We start from the raw sequence: 17,358 nt of genomic DNA on the forward strand, positions 1-17,358 counted from the left end.
TTTTTGCAGTCTGGCGATATGTCCCGTGAGCGTGTGGGTAGTACAGCCAGCACAGTGAGTGAGTCGCCCTTCAGTGTAGGGATGTACCCATTCCTTAGTTCCCCACAGTTGCTGCTCTTTGTTGAATGTTTAGAGCAGTCACACAAGTTTGCCAAGTCTTTCAACGCCAATAATGAACAGAGAACCTTTCTTATGAAGGCCGGTAAGTTGGGGAAAGTCAGATCTGTTTACCTAACCAATGAACTCCCAGAACTGAAATGCTTGCAATTTTTCCTTGTACATTCAATACACTATCCATCAAACAGGTGACGAAAGTAGACAAACTTGTAAATAAGAGGGTGTAACATTGATTTATTAAACAAACTTCGGGCGCTCTTAAAACTCAAGGGTCTCGTTATTCCAAGAGACACACGACTTCCATGTTGTGCAGTCTGTAAGTTCCTCGTTCATTTAACAGTTAACGCAAGCATTTATCGGCCGTCAAACTCCTCAAGCCAGTGTGTAACCTTCAAGGAAATGAATGGTATCTAGAAGGAAGAAGAGCCAACTCCATAAATGTGTTGATGTACGTCTTTCCTCTCTAATTTTTTTTCCTGGGTGACATGTTACGTGAACAATTTTTATTGGCAGGTTTCAAAGGTAAATCAAAGCCCAACCTGTTGAAACAGGAGACTTCTAGCTTGGCTTGCATGCTCAGGATTCTGTTCAAAATGTACGCAGACGAAGAAAGAAGAGATTCATGGCCAGAAATTGAAAAGCGATCTGCCAGGTAAGAAATTCGGTGTCTCAATGTTCACCACTTGGTTAGATTGTACGTATCCAATTTGAATTTGAGGTTTCATTTTCTCTGCAGAGAAAAGGAAACGCGGGTAGCTGAAACTTTGTATATTACTTCTTAAAGGACGCTAAACTTGATGCTGTTTTTAATTTCCTTGTGTATTTAACAGCTAAGTGTTGCCCAGTGTTAGTCGCCAGGTCGGATAAGAGTCTATTTACGTGTTTTATCTCTTTTCTTTCAGAATATGTAAAGATGCGTTGCAGTATTTTGTTTCGCTGGAATCATCCAGTCATCGTGATGCTTGGACGTCCCTGTTACTGCTACTATTGAATAGGCTTCTTCAGCTTGATAACAAGAGGGTAAGATGCAATAGATCTTTCCTTTTTGTACAAACCCATCATCAGTCGTTAATGGGAAATCAAACTCTAACACACTCTGGTCGCACTTTCTTTCCTAATACCTCTCATTTGTGGCTCTAGTCACGTTCGTCTGCCTGTCGTCATTGTTCGAGTCAACAGGATTTAAACCAGTTTGGCAGGTTTTGGACAAATTGGACAAATTGCGTTACAAGCGTCCTTTGCCATGCTTGTTTAGAATTTCAAGGGGACAGTAATATGCCGACTGCTTCAATAATGCAGCACACTAGTATTCTTTCTATAAAAATCCTGCTGATACCCGGCAAGGAAAATAGTCCACCTCATTGCTATGAAAGAGATTAACTGAACCATTGACTGTGGGTATTTTTTTGTAATTCCTTGTATGAACTTTTTTTGTTTTCGTATTTTCACAGTTTAGGGTGCATATTTCTCATTATTACCCATCCCTGTGCGACATGCTGTTGGTGGACTGTAAACTGGAGCTGCGCTCTGTACTCAGACGAGTGTTTCAGCGATTCGGTACCACGTTTGGAGGCTTCGACTTGTGAGTCACCGAATCAGGCTGACCAGTTTTTTTTTCTTTTAAGTCTCGTCCTAACTGCGTCATCCATACGTGAATATTTAATTCTGAGTCATTGTCAGTGATTGGTTTTAGAGAAAACCATGCACATACCTTGGAAATTGTATCCATTGTACCAAGGAATTTGTAAGAAGTGGTATTTTTTTTTCTTTGTTGACAAATTTTCGCGCATGATTCGAGAGTGAAACTCCGAATCTCCAATATTACAAATCGAGCTTTTCAGAGTTTGCGCGTGTCGACAGCAAAAGAGTAAGCATCTATGAGAGTGGCTACTATGTCAGTATACAACAATAAAGGAAAGAGAAAAAACAGAATGAATGATCAAAGCTATCGTTTTCCTGTCAAAATGTATCTTAATGACAGCAGAATGCGATGTAGACACAAATTTTTAAAGGTGAATGTGGGAACTATTGTCAAGTGATATTTAATGTTGGTAGATGTACAAAAGAATTCTTCTTACCTAGATTGTAACCAAGCGAATTTTGAATTTCTTTACCGAAAATTACCAACTAGATTTGCAGCTGTTAATTTATGATCATTTGATCTGTAACCATTTTTGTTTCGTTTTTGATGAATGCCTCATCAAACAATTCATCTTCAAGGTGGAATTTTGTGACTTAGCTTTTCTTTTTTTGTATGAAAATTTCAGATTCTCTTTAATAGAGTAATAACAGAAGAGAAAATGTTAAACTCTAAACAGTTAATGTCTTGCAAAAGAAAGTGAAATGAAGAAAAACTGAAATGAGAAATTTCCTAATTAAAACATTTTGTCATAAAACGGTTCTCGCATTGTGGTTTATCAATCTAGGGTGGTCTCACATTCTCTTTACCGAGATTTCCAGGACCAAAAGATATTTTCTGGACAATTAACAGCCCGTGAGAAATCCCTTTACTAGCTTCGTGATGAGTAAACGTTTTATCTCAAAAGTTCCTTTCAAGGCTAAGAAAGTCCTCTGAATAGTGAACCAAAATGAGTTTGTTAATAAACAAAATGATCCTCTCTTGACAAGGTATGACTGTATCGCTCTAAAAGCTCATTAACAAATTCAAGGATAATTTATGGTGCGACAAAAAGGGTTCAGTAAGCCTTCTGTGGTGCAAATTTAAAAATCAGCTCTTCTGGGCCGTGAAAAATCCTACGCGATTATTAAAACAAAAGAATTTTGTACGTAAATAAATTGACAATGAACTATCGCACAGGGAAAGTTGTCAAGCCAGTAAGACAATGTCAGTAAATTGTTGGACTTTTTTAGAGTAGAGGTTAGTTGCAGAGATTCGCTCGTTATTTCTGTTTCCAATATAATTTGGATATATCAACAAAGTTGAAATGGTAAATTAGCCACCGTAATGATTACAAAAGCTGACGTTTCGAGCGTTAGCCCTTCGTCATTCGCTCCGACGAAGGGCTAACGCTCGAAACGTCAGCTTTTGTAATCATTACGGTGGCTAATTTACCATTTCAACTTTGTTGATATATCCAATTTATTTCGTTACTCCCACCGACGCAACCCCAAACAGTTTCTTTCGAAACTATCAGCCTTTATTCATTTCTATTTCCAGTTTATGAACGTAACTGTTAAATATCAAAAGACTTACTTGGCTATGCATTTCGTCCGAAGTTTTTATCAAAGTCTTTCCCTGCCTTTCCTTAAAGATTAATTTACGTTCGTAAATTTATGGTTGAATTCCATCAAGTTGAAGTAAGAAATATCACTTATATGTAGGAACCTTGATATATTCATTAATCGCTTAAAACCCCCCAAGCAAATTTTCTTTCAGCCTTGATTTCGAGATTTCTTTAGTTAAACACTACTTCAGGGCACGTGTAAATTTCGCTGCTTATTTACATTTAACGGTTGTACGTCGGTTAAACTGCGTCACCTCTCAGGATGTTTAACTTCAAAATGGAGCCAGACATCAAGGAGTCGCTTTGCTTGTGCTAGCAGGCCTCATATGGACTGACAACTCACTACGAATTTTTCTGTTTTGTTTTGTTTTTTTTCTTAATAAAACAAGGTAAGAACGAGAATAATTTCAACTTCAAACTTGTCGAATAGTGGGTTGTATGGATTTGAGAGAATTTTAAATGAAGGATGGAAGAGTTGTAGACTAGTTCTCCATAAGAAATACCGCTCTCAAGTCTTCGTTCGCAATTTCAAAGTAAATTCATCACTTCATTATCTCAGTCCTGCCGAGCTGAGAACAGATGAAGTATGAATGTACCGCCAAGTGAAACATCTCACACCGAGTTACACCTTCGCGAAGTAGATTGATGTCAACTCTTGGTGAATAAGCGTTGAAAGATTTACAGTTGTAAAGCAGAAAACTACAGTATTGATTTGCATATGGTGAACGATCCTCGCAGTAGATAGCGCTATTCAAGCAATAGCGAAAATCAGACCTGAAAAAAATCAGGCCTGTACGGGAATCGAACCACTGACCTCTGCGACCTCTGTATTGATTTGGTTTGTGGAGTTTTTCCCATTGAATAAAACATGAACGTTGAAATGCTCAAACCAGTGTGATTAATTTATGGAGGCGCACGAATTTAAACTGTTGTTTTGGTCTTTTAAGATGCACTGCCGCAAAGATGGACGCTTACAAAGCATATGAATGGACAGAAAAGAAACGAAAGTAAAGAAGTGCGCCAAGGTAAGAGATACTTTCCATTTTTCCTAAACAGGCTCACAATGTGTGCGAGTGGCTGCTTTTCGTAAGACGGTGGTTTGATATATGCGACAAATACAAATTGTTGAAACATGTCAAAAAATATCTTGATAATTGATGGATTCACTGTTTAGGTTAGTTGAAAGATTTCAAATCAGTGTAGAAAGAATTTCAAATTTCTCGACAGAAATATGTTTTCACAAGGTACGATGACTATTAAATAGTTTTGTCACTTGGATATTCTGTACAACTTTTCCGATTCAAGGGGCGATTAGATAATTCATGCGAAAGTAAATTTTCATAAGATGAGATTTTGTCAGAAAACTGCGCCACCAATAAGAAATGATCGGAATGTTAACAAATGTTTTGGCGGGCTTAAAGAAATTTTGTTAAAAACCAGTTGTACATCTCTGAGACGTTGACTTTTTAACCAATAAAACATGAAGCTACCTTTCTTGTTGCATGTCTGTAAAGGTAAACATTTTTGAGAATGGTTCTGTCAGTTATGCGTAGAGGAAGGCGTGTCATGTCATGCATTTGCGTCAATGCGAAACTTCAAATAGTTGTGATGCACGCGATGTTCGCACGTTTACCATCGAGGTGGAGACGATTTTTGGGCATTTTGGACGACGTGATTAATCAGTTTTGCAATTATGAAACGTTTTAGTTTCATTGAAATGAAATTTACAGTTGTTACACGTACGAATTTTAATCGAAGAAGAAAGATCTTCGACAGAATTCAGGAGATCTGAAATTCCCAATTTTTTTCAACTAATTCGAAGATTATTCTGTCGCCTGCACTGCAATATTTAAATATCGCTTGTTTGCGCATTATGAATACACTGTCTTAATATTTTGTGAATATGACAAGTCTAAGAGAACATCAGTCAGTCAGACGTTTTAATCCTGCTGAATCAATGGATTCTCGAAAGAAAAAATTGGGAAGGGAATATTAGAATTCATTAGGGGGATAGATACATTGATTTTACGCTGGTCGGCTTAAGATTTAATGAATTTTTGGTGTTGCTGTAACCAAATGAAGGTTAACACGCGGTGAAATAAGACTCGAATATGTCACGCAGATTGAATGTTTTATTGTGGGAACCATCAGCTCTGAACAAAACTATATTCCCTGTCTATGCCGTTGATCAGTGATAGCTCAGAATTAAAAAAGAAATACAGGAGCTCAAGGTCTCAATCATCGTTAATTTCATCAACATGCTACTGAAGGACAACTTGAAACGTTATCTGGGGAAAAAAAAACATTAACAGAGGCAGAGAAATGTCTCTATTTGTCACCATTATTTTGTAAGTGTAGTTCTTCCGTATTTTAACCATCAGGTTTGTGTTCTCTTGCAGTTCCTTTAACATCAATTGTTGAAGCCGACCACATGCAAGGAAAGGGAGGAAAAAATTGAACAAGAAAGACAGTTGGAAATTAATTTTAGAGGTAAAACCTGTAACAAAGCAAAGCCAGCGTCGTTTTAGGACTAATTTACGGATTCTTGTGAACATAATTCATAATTTTGTTGCCAAAAAAGAGTATTGCTTTACAACTTAAGTTTGTGAGGAATTTATTGTCTGCTGTCGAAAAAATTCATAATTTTCTAACTACAAAATGCAAGAAGTTTTCGATTTTAAACACGGATTTCGTACGTAGATTGGAAATCATTTGAATGCAACAGATAAGGCTGAGTTTAGTAGAAAGACCAAAAATCTTTAAGATTTTTTTCTACAACTTGCAGGGAAATTATAGAGTTAACCTTTGTTTTAATTCGCAACTCTTAAGTTGACTTTCCCGTTTGACATTTTCTCTTTAAAATTTTCGATACAAAACTCTAGCATTTCTTATTAGTGTATGAAGAAATCAGACTTAAGTTCAACAATTTGTTTGTGGCACAGTCATTTAGTATAAATTTTTTATATAAAAATATCCCTACGATGTCAGTAATTCTTCGTGCTTTTATACCTACTTTGTACTTAGTTCGGTTATCTGACTAAGCAGTGCAATGTATGCTTATCGACTTTTGTTAACACTTTCATCTATTAATAAAGAGTTGCATAAATAAAAAGAACTTGTAAAAGAAATAGGAGTTATATTCCCTCTTTATTGTCTTTTAAAAGGGCCTGGAAACTAGTCAGAATATATTCTCTCTTTTACTTTCTTTTGCGTATGGAGGGTTGCCCAGAGGAAAAAAAAAATTCTGCGGATTTGAACAGCTTCAAGTGCAAAAAAAGAACATACTCGACTTTTAATGGGAGAAAATCAATTGTTCAAAGCAAGATTTTCTCCCGCCAAAAGGCATTATATTTTTTAATCAACACCAGACACCATTCAAAAGCGCAGACTTTTTTTTCCCGTGGACAAATTTTTTCGCCAAAAGACTTAGTTCTTTTTTTCTCTGGAAATCATAGTGGGCCCTTTTAAAAGCGCAAAGTGTATACTCGTTAATTCTTAACGCAAACATTCTCCTGCGCGCGATTTCTTCCATAACTAGGTGTATCCAGGACTAATTTTTAAGCAATAAATTCCTTGACTCTTCTTGTATCATCTTCGAGTTCATGCCTGAAAGAAAAAGACATGTTTCGAGTATTCTCTAAAATGAGCTAAGCGCTCTGTTAAGGGAAATTTTCTTCCCTCTTGCACTCTACAACCAGCTGTATTATCTACAATCTTCTTGCTAAACGTATATCAGAGGTCCGTTTAAGGATAGATAAAATTTTTAAAAATAAAAGAGATCATAAACATAGTTCTTACATGTTACACTATGGCTCCGGAAGAGATTTAATCCCTAAATATATGAGCAGTTTCAAAGCTATTCACCCTGAGATAAAAAATTATGTCTGCAATTGGTCAGGCTTTGTTGAATTTCAGAAATACCCAAATTTAGCAGTTTTGAAATCTAAACAACCATCAGTGATCAAAGTGCTGGATATGTTTGTTGTTCTGTTTTGTGTTGCTTCTCCACTTCAACACCAAGAAGCGATAACATTTTAAACGACTCCATAAGAATCGGCAGTGAAATACATGCCACAACATTTATTTTCCAGCTTATGGTAAATTTCAGTGTATAGGATCGGTGAATTTGCAAGTTATCTTGTGCTGCATTTAAAGCAAATGAAGGGTTTATCCTCATCATTCAACGATTTCCTTATCTTTCTTTAGATACAGGATTTTTTCAATCACTACCGATTGCACTGCTTAAATAATACTTCAGTTTGGTAACTGGTATATCATAGCAGAGTGGGTTTTCCTCAACTCTCACCAGAAACTGAGTCATGATTCAATCGTCACCTGTCCTTATTCTTTGTCGCATTTCAGACAGAAATAATTCTAGCTACACTAAAAGCTGTTTCTTTCTTATTTCTTTCTTATTTCTTTGATCCTTAATTTGATATGTTTGCTAGCGTTTGCCTCAGCGAATTTCAAATACCTTACTACACACCATGACTTTCACCTTCCCAACATGTTGATAGAACCAAACTTATTTCTTCTGAATGATTCGAAAACTTTTCGATGGAGTCTCCTGAAAAAAAAACATATTGCTCACAACAGCCAATCAAAGAGAAGAAAATTTTACAAGGGGCTAAAGAGAATTCAAAATGAAAACAAGAAAACTGCCCGAAGCGCGGGAAAACGTATGATCAAGGCGCGGTTTGTTTTAGTTTTGTGTCTGATTGGTTAAGCGCCATGCAAGTTTTATTGACCAATCACAGATCGCACCTGTAGCATACTAAAACTATTGCAATCCTGGATTTTCCTTTTTAACAGAAAATTGATCTGGGTAAGATTTTCGCACTATTCTCAAACAAAGCCGTAGTACCAAAGGCAATCTATAGTTTTCATCTTAGCTTTCTCTTATGCAAGAACTATCTTGATAAAGTGTGGGGCTGTGAGGAAATCTTACCTTAATCTATCGTAAAATATTGAGGTGGCTCGTTATAACTTAAAACTTTTTGTGTCTTACATCCTGAATCATATTTGCGCTGTGTTGAGCAATAATTGTAACTATCACTTTGTTTAACTTTGGATTCTTCGAGATTCACGCGAGGTCAAAGATGGTTGGCGAAAGTGCCTAACCTGCTCGCCGTAAATGTTTAATTGCCACTTTTTCATTTGTTTTGGTGTAAAATCATATAAAAGTGGTTTGGATTCATCAAAACCTTAAGATTCCTTTAAATTTTGGATTGTTGTTGATGGTAAACCTGAATGCTTCAGATATAAACGAAGTTCGACGATTGGCGTCTAAGTGGTAAGCTAAACAGGTCAATAATAAGAGCTGCTACACGACTTTTCACTTTTCACGTAGACAAATTTTGGCATAATTCTGTTCATCATTCGATGCATTGCAGGTTTACATTAAGTGTTCCTTAATCCTTACGCGGTAGTGCCACAGAACGTCAAAGGCGAGGAGCCACCATTACATCACACTAAGTTTCAAAAGCATGATTGAGTTGATCCAGAACATATTTTATTTCTTTACAATGGAACGTTTGAGGGAATTTTGGTGTTGGTGTTGTTGCTGCTTTTTTTTTCTTACAATCTTTAACATACTCACGTATTGCCTTGTAACAAGATCAGTTTTATAAAGTAGCTTGTGCGCAAGACACATTTGCCTACGAACATATACACTCACTCACGGATTAACATCAACCACCCTTTTTTAAAACCTAGGCATGAAAATATCATAAAACTGACCTGTATAACTTTATCTGTCTCCTTAACTTTGATCTTGTCAATTCTTCATTGTGGTTTCTTCTCACAGCATTATTGCCTGATGAGTAACGAAGAAATAATCTCATTAGCAAAGGACAAACAGTAAAGATCAAACAAGTTACCCTGAAATTTTTACTGAAGCGTTCCGGAGTAACTTCAGAATACCCGTCCACATCATTTATGGCTTTAATTGAAGAATGAGGCGTAACACAATAGCCAATTCTATCTTTATTCACTCCTGTTTTTTTTAGAAGCCTACCTCCTCTTCGATGTTGGCGGTCTACCGGCTTTCAAAGTTTCCGCCACTCCGAGATATTTTATAGAAACTTTCCTGGACTCACGAGTGTCGACAATTCCCCTGGATGGAATGACGGAGTCATTGCGGTCACGGTAGCTTTGCGCACCCACTCTTTGCCTTTCAGCTTTTCTTTCACCCACTCACAGTCTAGCATTATCCGACTTTCCTAAACCTGGACACACAAATAGGTAATCTAATTCAAGTTTAACTTCAGAATACCCGACCACTTTTGATCGTTATGAATCTACACTCCAGCGATTTAATTTGGTGAGTTCGGGACTATGATATTAGCTATTAAAAGACGCATATTAAGGGCCGGGTGTTCTGAAGTTTAACCCAATTTTAGTCAAATTACTGATGAGCACAACTTTCATTTAGATTTGAGATAAATAATTTTCAGCCGGGATTGAGATGAAACATGACAGCGATTCACTTCTGCAGTAGGCAATGTCTTGCTTCTTTGCTTTTTGTTAAAGTGGACGAGGCAAAAAGATGAGCTCACAAAATTTTCAAAAACTCACATTAACGTGCAAAAGAAGAAAACCAATATCTCACTTGAATTCGCAGAAGTCCAGACTTTGATCGCTTTACAGCTTGACTCAGTCGACTTCTAGTTGCTGGTTGCCACCCATTTGTGAGGATTGTTACACTCCAAAAAAGGGTGTTCTCCACAAAGCTTCATTTTAACCTTAACTGCCAGACGTTCTGAACAACTGGGACATGTTAGGGAAAGAGTACCCTATAACCCCATACATTGATTATGCATTCAATTTCATTAATTTTGTATGCATCCCATTGTTTTTTAAGACAATGACTTATTCTCATGGGTTTAGCATATATACATTACTAATAAGTACTTAATAAGTACTTACTGCTTCAATAAAAGAGAAATTGATTGAAAGCGGCTTTTTCGTCTCCATTCCTTTCTCACGTTCTTCTCCCTTCTTTCCTTTGTTTCCAATTCCCTTCTCCCCGGTTTTTTTTCTTTTCTTTCCTTTTTACCTTCTTGGCAGTTCTGCCGAGCCTTGAACCATCGCTCCTCAGACAACGCGTTATTATCAGACCATTATCAAATCATAGCCTTACCACTATGCTACGCAAACCAGTTAGGAGTTCCTCTCCAAAAGCTACTTTTTCTTTTACCTTTCAGTAAAAAATTTCATTATGTGCATTGATATAATGCACCAAAGGTCCCCTTTGCACTAAAGAATGCATTTCTTCTTCTCTACGATTGGCCAAATACCACATAGAAAACAAAATTTATTCATACCTCTTTCTAATAACATCAACGAAAGAAGAAGATACAAAAAAAGAAGGAGAACAATAACTCGGAGACGGAGAGACTGAATTTTATTCGACTTTCTCGAATATTATCGGATCACGACCGGTGCATACAGTGGTGTAAGGATCACAACCTGCTTGCGACGTCGGTAAAATGTCCTCGAGCTGGGTGCAGCAATGAACTTAGCTGGACGCGACGTGCTTCATCGCGAGACGGATACGAGTGGCGATGTTTAAAAAAGGGTTGCGATGGAATGGCTTCAATGCGCCGGAATTCACCGGTGCGCACACACAGGGCATCGAAAATACATGGTGGGGAATCAAGCGAGGTTTGCCCCAAACAGGAACATCCAAAGGACTTTTCGATGGCTACCTACAAGAATATATGTGGCGCCAGCACTACGGAAACGATCCCTTTGGAAACATTATCGAACATATCGCCCAACTTTATGAAGTCCAGAAAGACTAGATACAAAGGTTTCTTTGCATCGCTGTATGCACCGGCCTTCACGAACAATTTTCATCACTAGGACACGAAAGGATAATGAGAGAATCAACTAAAACCACAAGAACAGGTAAGATACAACATTTATTTAAACTTTGCATTGACAAACTTCAAAGCCTGACCGTAGACTTAACGTTATTTTCCGGCCAATTTTACGCTTTCAAAGCGAAACTGAACATTAAATTATATTTCAAAATTAAAAACCTCTGGAAAATGCCTTAAATTTCTCGTTTTGCAAAGTGAAAACGCGCCGAATTTACCCTGTTTCAAAAAAGACAGAAAAAAAATCCAAATTTTGAAAACAGAGACTACTAGTCTCTGCGGAGTTCTATTGTTATCGCTATTGTTTTCATTGAACAAAGACTGAATGCATAATTAAGGTATGGGGTTATATGGTACTCTTGCCCATGTTAGACGACGAATTTTCTGACCAAAACTTTCATTTAAGGCGAGAAAACTTAAAACCAAAGCAAAGTTCTGAGCTCCGCGTTTGAAGATCCTGAGTCAACTAAAATGAATAATCAATAAGTGTAAGTTATATTTGCAATTTAAATCAAACATTCCGCAGGACTTGCAAACAATATTTAAAATGATAATGCGAGAAAGGTGAGAGGAGGGGGAAATTTATGCTGGTGAAACTTTTTCTTGTTGGTTTTTTTCGTCTTCTCGAGTTAATAAATTCTCAAAGATGGATACCAATTCATCTTTAAAATTCGTTACGAGCCACGGTTTTTATCGTCTTTCTCACCACCACTAAGTTGCTCAATACATTGTTGGAGAAAAATTTGCCTATTGATAACTCAGACACAATGAAGTTCATGGGCAACTGGATAAGGGGCTTACAGCTAACTTTTCAATTATTAATTTAGGAAGATCTCAGTACACTGAAATACTACCCGCTAAATTGACCAATCATAAGGCACGTACTAACTGAGAACTTAATAAAGAAACTTAACTACCTCTACAGAATAATGAGTTTCCAACCAAAGGCTAGAATTTGTTATGGCAAAATTTTTTGTGATGATGAACAGGAGTAAAAGTAGTACTTTGTGTCATTTACTGAAGTTTACCCAGTCCAATAGTCAATATGCATATATACACTTTATTACACTTTATTTACCAAACTTGTAAACATGAATGTCTTTCAAAAGAGTACAAATAAATTTCAAACAAGGTTAATTAAATCTGCAACCAGGTTTCAAAACAGAGCACTTGTGGCAGTGTGATATCAAAAATTATGTAAAGTTAAAATTTATATTTTATTATATGACTTCTTAAAAAAAGAGAACTTTAAAAAGGGCTTCATAATAAAAAAAGATCAGTGCATTTACTTATAAAACTGAAGTAGCCATGAAAATACAACTACAAAAGCAATCCATGCCTTGGGGGCATAAAAAAGAGAAAAAAATATTAAATATAAGTTAATTATCAAATAAATAGGAATAAATAAAAAAATTATTCTACAAAAGGGCAATGGTTTGATTTTTTTTCTTTGTTACACCTAAGAAATTGATTTTTTATGTGAAACTGACAATGTAAATATAGCTGAGGGTTTGAAACCAGGAGTAACAGTGGGCCTTTAAGTTTCATCCTAGGCTAAGGTCATCTTGGAAAGAACTGTTATCAGTGACAGTGACACAAATTGAGTCATAAGCAGCTCGACAGAGTGACTACTGCAACTACAGTCGTAATCTGGTTCAGGTTGCTGAAAGAATGGATGATAACATTCCATTCATGGACTACTCTCATCCAAATTGGACAATACATAGTGGGTTAAAAAGTGAAGGTCCCATCCAAACACAATTATCATACTGCACTAGCTATCACAGTGCTCTCCTCTATATCCTGGGAGGCAGACACAGCTTCCTGTAAAGCAACTACCACCAACATTACTGCAATTGGTGCAGGCAGGATTATCTTGAATTTTTACTGCAAAGCTCAGTTCAATTGTTGGTGAATAGTTGATCCACAGTTCATCTCCTATGTGTTCATTCAAAATCATGAACAATGGAATATCCTCTATGTCTCGTCCAATGGGAACTTCCACCTCAGCATTGTGGTCCACACGAGAGAAAGTAACCTTCCTTCTGAACAGAATTCGCATGGACTGATAAGTATACAGCAACTTACTCTGGCTGTTTTGGGCAAAAACTTCAAAAGTATCAGGTTCAAGTTTTTTCGGTGTTCCTTGAAAATATGTTTGAGGAAACAAGATAAGAGGGTATTGAATTGATGGAAACTTCTCAAGATCAGTAGGTCCTGTGGAAAAAAAAAACAGCAGTATGAAATTGACAATAACACTTTCAAAATCTTACTGTTTTAAGTGCACCTCCACTTTTGGTCTTAGGTAGAAATAAGACAACCCCATTTGTCGCCCTCCAATAGCACAAATGGCGACCAAACTGAATTCATTGTTAAGATAAGAGACAATCCACATAGCTGAAAGAAAGTGGTCTAAATAGCAAGTGCTCGAATACTTTCAATTGGATCTAACATAAATGACCAACAAACAGCCTGAAAATGTTCACAGTTATGAAGAGCTGTTGCATAGTAAAACACATACCCTCCAAGTTCCCTTGTAAATGTATTTAATTTTTCAATTTCTACACTGAAGCAACACCTGGCCACATTAAACTTTGTACAATTGTCAACAACTCGCAAGAAAGTTGTCAATTATTGACTGAGTCTCAACCAAGTATTGGCCAACTATCAACCGACTATCAACAGTGTCGGCCAAGTGTTGATTGAGTGTCAACTGAGTGTTGATCGAGTGTTGACCGAATGTCAATCAAGTGTCAACTGACATATCCACTGAGTATCAACCGTCTGTCAATTGACATGTCAACCAATAATCAGTCAAGAGCACCTGGTGTGATATTACAAGTAAGTGGTTATGATTTTCAGAGAAGTAGTCAATAAACATACTTTTAGTACAGTTCTCTCCTGAATAGCCACTGATGCACTGACATTCTCCACTTATACCACATGTTCCAAAATAACAAGTTTTGTTGCCGCAGTCTGGAAGTGCACAGTGAGGACATGGCTCCAACTTAAGGGCAAAATTCATCTCCCAGTGAGGCCACTGTGTGTACCAGATCCCTGACGAGCCACCAACATCTTGGTTATCAAACATCCACAGGTGGATATTAGAAATGTTTGTGATGTTATAGACGGAGGAGGTAAATTTATTTCCACTCAGAAAACCAGCTGTAAATATCAACAAATTGGCAATTCATAGTTATATCTATAACCATAACGATATGTCATTATTGTGATTCAGTAGTGTTAGTTTATATTTCCAAAACCTTTACACTCTAACATCAGTTTGTATATTCTCCATAGTGGACTCTATGCATTTCCTTAGGTGCTGGACAGGAGTATCAGTTTAGCAATCAAACCTTATTTAGTTGGTGATCATTTTCTTCATTCCGATGACCTGTACATGGGATTCAGGGGTAAACATTGTGAGGAGAAATAAGACGCTTTGTTCTGGACATAACAATGGTGAAGTAAGTCTACTATAACTTACAAAAGATCAAGTTATTATAAAATATCATCCATGATTAATTCACCTACACAGAGTTATATACCTTTAAATGTGAGTGTCCTTCCTGGCATCACTATTATTGATCGATAGCGGAATTCTCTTTTCTCATCGCCAACTGTTTGACTCCATACATGGTATTCTTCTTCTTTAAGCCGAGTGTAGTCATTTTGAGAGGATGTTTGGTAATTCAGTCTATTAAAGAGTACAATCGGGAATTCTGCAGATGGTTGAGGAATGCCTGCAAAAATCAGCATATAATTAGAGAGCTTGCTGATTTTTATCAATATCTTTGATATTCTTCCTGTTTAGTACTGATTCCTTTGTCAATATATGGCACCATAGTAGCTGAGGTACAGTCCCTCCCACTACTTGAGATGGATGGGAATAGAGTGGGGTCAGTTTATATTAACTGGTTTTATAATAACACTGACTAGAGTGAGGTGTTGTGAACATAAAATGTTGATCAGTGTGTTGGTAAATAAAAAAAAAAAACAATTTAAGGACTTGTCCTGTTAAAATTCCATACAAACATGATACCATATTGCAATACAAAATGTGACATTGTTTGGATGATAAATGCTATCCTTGGAGAACCAGCACTTCTGAGAAGCTTTAATGAACTGAACCCCCAAAAAGTCAGGACATTTTAAGAAGCAGAAAATCAGTGTTGAGTACTGAAAACAACTGCTCACTGGACTGGGGAATTATTCATGAGAGAACCTAGTTATTCAAATTTCTTGTTTTTTTTATCTAGGAGTCAATTAAGAGGTAGTGCTGTCTGTTTAAGAGAACTTTACACTCACTACAACTTGGGAGACAGGGATTATTAGTATTAATGCATGAAAACAGAAAATCTTCCACTTACTGGACATGGAATATATATCATTTCCCTAAAATGAAGAATAAAGAAAGAACATTTCAGTTTGTTTCCTCCGATATTAATGTGCTTAGTGAAAACTAACTTGACAGTGATGGAAAAATTTTATTGCCTGGAAACAACTCAACATTGAAAGGGGAGTGGGTTTTTCAGAAAAAACTTGGTGAAGGTTAGGGTTATTTAAAACCATTTTCTCTAATTTCAAATCTGAGCAGATTCATTACTCACTGCAAGAGCACCTTTCATCTAAGTAACAAAACAAATCAAGGTAGTAAAGAGAGAGCCAAGGAGAATGCAAAGGAAATCTTCTTTGTCCTATAAATGATAGGGATTTTCTAGATCACAGCCACAAAGCATATTAAAGTTTAACCACAAGAATTCTTTGTTACTCTCAAACTACTCTATGAGTGGATAATATAGAAGGTTTTGGGCCTTAGGATATCCAACATTGTTCTAAATGTCACTCTCAGTCAGTTGGTGTGCAACTTTTGGGATTAACTTAAGAAATTGTTACCTATGCTATGGTTCTGGCTAACAATTAATTCCAGTGTTAAGATGAGAAAACAAAAGCAGTCCCTAACTGTCACCGATGATTAATCAAATCATGCTGGCATCTAATTAAAAAATCACTTGCTTTGACCTTCACTTTGACAAGTTACAGGTTACTTCCAAAACTGTAAGTGATCCCTGATTCCCACCCAAGTTAATATACTATGAAATCATCATGGCAAGTTACTTTTGCTGAGTCAGAAGTGTTTTAGTCATCAGATATATAACTATAAGTTAACGTTTCTGATCAGCTTGTCAAAATTGAGTATAGTCTACTATCTGCATTTTCTTCAGCTGATCTGTTATTGTTTAGAGAAGCAAAAAGTTATGATTGACCTCCACTGCAAGGTGAAACAGGGAGAGTGAAATGTTTACCGTAAGAACCTTGGAAGTGCACAAATCAAAGGAAGGGCCGCTTTATACTCTTAACTGCAAGTTGCTCGACAAAGTAAAGTTGTAATGTAGTGCAATAACACGTATGGAATTTATGATCTTTTGAAAAACAAATATCCAAAAAAACAGTCATATCAAAACCTACCATTATATGAAGGCAGCATATCTCGAAGATGAACAGCAATACCACGAAAACAAGCCAATTTTCGCCCCTCATCTTTAACAGATGCAAATATTTTGCTGTTGTTTGGAAGATGATATGGCAACTACGGAATTTTTTTTCCTGAATGCATTTGTCCGAGTAGTACTGGGATCAAGACATGGAGGGGCGGGGGTAAGGGGGAAGAAGAGGGACGGTGATTTATAGACAGATGATAGTTTATTGCAGGTTATTGTACCCCAAGTTTCTCTTCTGTAAAAACAACCATGTACCGCAGCGGAATTGCTTGGAATGACAGTAGAAAATGACCAACGATCACACCTCTCGTGTTAAATATAATCGACAAAAGAGTACTTCCAACAAGTTAGAATCTGTTCAGCGTAGAAAGAGTGCTGATGGCTAACTTTCAAAGAAAAATTTGGCGCTAAAATTTATCAATTTTTTTCTTATTTTTTTAACTTTTTGAGGCCTTATTACCTTATTAACTCTATGATGTGATAATTGTTAATATTTAAGTAAAGTAGAGATGTTAAAATAAATGCAGACGGTGAATTTTTTTAAAGCTGGTGTTTAAGTCAAAGATGTTATGTAGTGAACGATGTGAGCATACTCGAAGAAAAAGTACATCG

General features: G+C 36.6%; 2 protein-coding genes and 1 long non-coding RNA gene across 3 annotated transcripts in view; 1 reads left to right on the forward strand and 2 right to left on the reverse strand.

The window, feature by feature from the left end:
- The window catches only part of LOC111334657 (brefeldin A-inhibited guanine nucleotide-exchange protein 1), a 25,859-nt gene extending 19,369 nt beyond the window's left edge, over window positions 1-6,490 (forward strand). The window contains exons 37-42 of the mRNA XM_022940461.2: window positions 10-202; window positions 631-769; window positions 1,020-1,137; window positions 1,569-1,699; window positions 4,310-4,387; window positions 5,762-6,490. Of these exons, the coding sequence (XP_022796196.1) occupies window positions 10-202; window positions 631-769; window positions 1,020-1,137; window positions 1,569-1,699; window positions 4,310-4,373 (645 nt within the window). The 3' untranslated portion in view covers window positions 4,374-4,387; window positions 5,762-6,490. The remainder of the gene's footprint in view (window positions 1-9; window positions 203-630; window positions 770-1,019; window positions 1,138-1,568; window positions 1,700-4,309; window positions 4,388-5,761) is intronic.
- LOC148717198 (uncharacterized) lies at window positions 6,491-10,157 on the reverse strand. Its single transcript, XR_015994678.1, has 3 exons — window positions 9,973-10,157; window positions 9,102-9,177; window positions 6,491-7,929 (listed from the first exon to the last, which is right to left on the reverse strand). It is a non-coding gene; the product is annotated as an uncharacterized LOC148717198 (long non-coding RNA).
- Window positions 10,158-12,299: 2,142 nt separating this feature from the next.
- Window positions 12,300-16,862, reverse strand: LOC111334688 (uncharacterized). Its single transcript, XM_022940505.2, has 5 exons — window positions 16,715-16,862; window positions 15,616-15,640; window positions 14,794-14,988; window positions 14,129-14,410; window positions 12,300-13,462 (listed from the first exon to the last, which is right to left on the reverse strand). The coding sequence occupies exons 1-5, from the start codon at window positions 16,784-16,786 to the stop codon at window positions 13,020-13,022; spliced, it is 1,017 nt and encodes a 338-aa protein (XP_022796240.2). The 5' UTR covers window positions 16,787-16,862; the 3' UTR covers window positions 12,300-13,019.
- Window positions 16,863-17,358: the final 496 nt, after the last annotated feature.

This window comes from Stylophora pistillata, chromosome 13 (genome assembly GCF_964205215.1).
Source record: "Stylophora pistillata chromosome 13, jaStyPist1.2, whole genome shotgun sequence".
Taxonomy (NCBI): domain Eukaryota; kingdom Metazoa; phylum Cnidaria; class Anthozoa; order Scleractinia; family Pocilloporidae; genus Stylophora; species Stylophora pistillata.

What these genes read in the sequence shown, in the direction of transcription:
- LOC111334688 (XM_022940505.2), bottom strand. Translation starts at nt 16,786, where the DNA reads ATGAGGGGCGAAAATTGGCTTGTTTTCGTGGTATTGCTGTTCATCTTC. An exon ending in TGATATATATTCCATGTCCA is followed by an intron (nt 14,989 to 15,615) that starts GTAAGTGGAAGA and finishes TGATTTTTGCAG; the next exon opens with GCATTCCTCAACCATCTGCA. An exon ending in AAGGACACTCACATTTAAAG is followed by an intron (nt 14,411 to 14,793) that starts GTATATAACTCT and finishes TGATATTTACAG; the next exon opens with CTGGTTTTCTGAGTGGAAAT.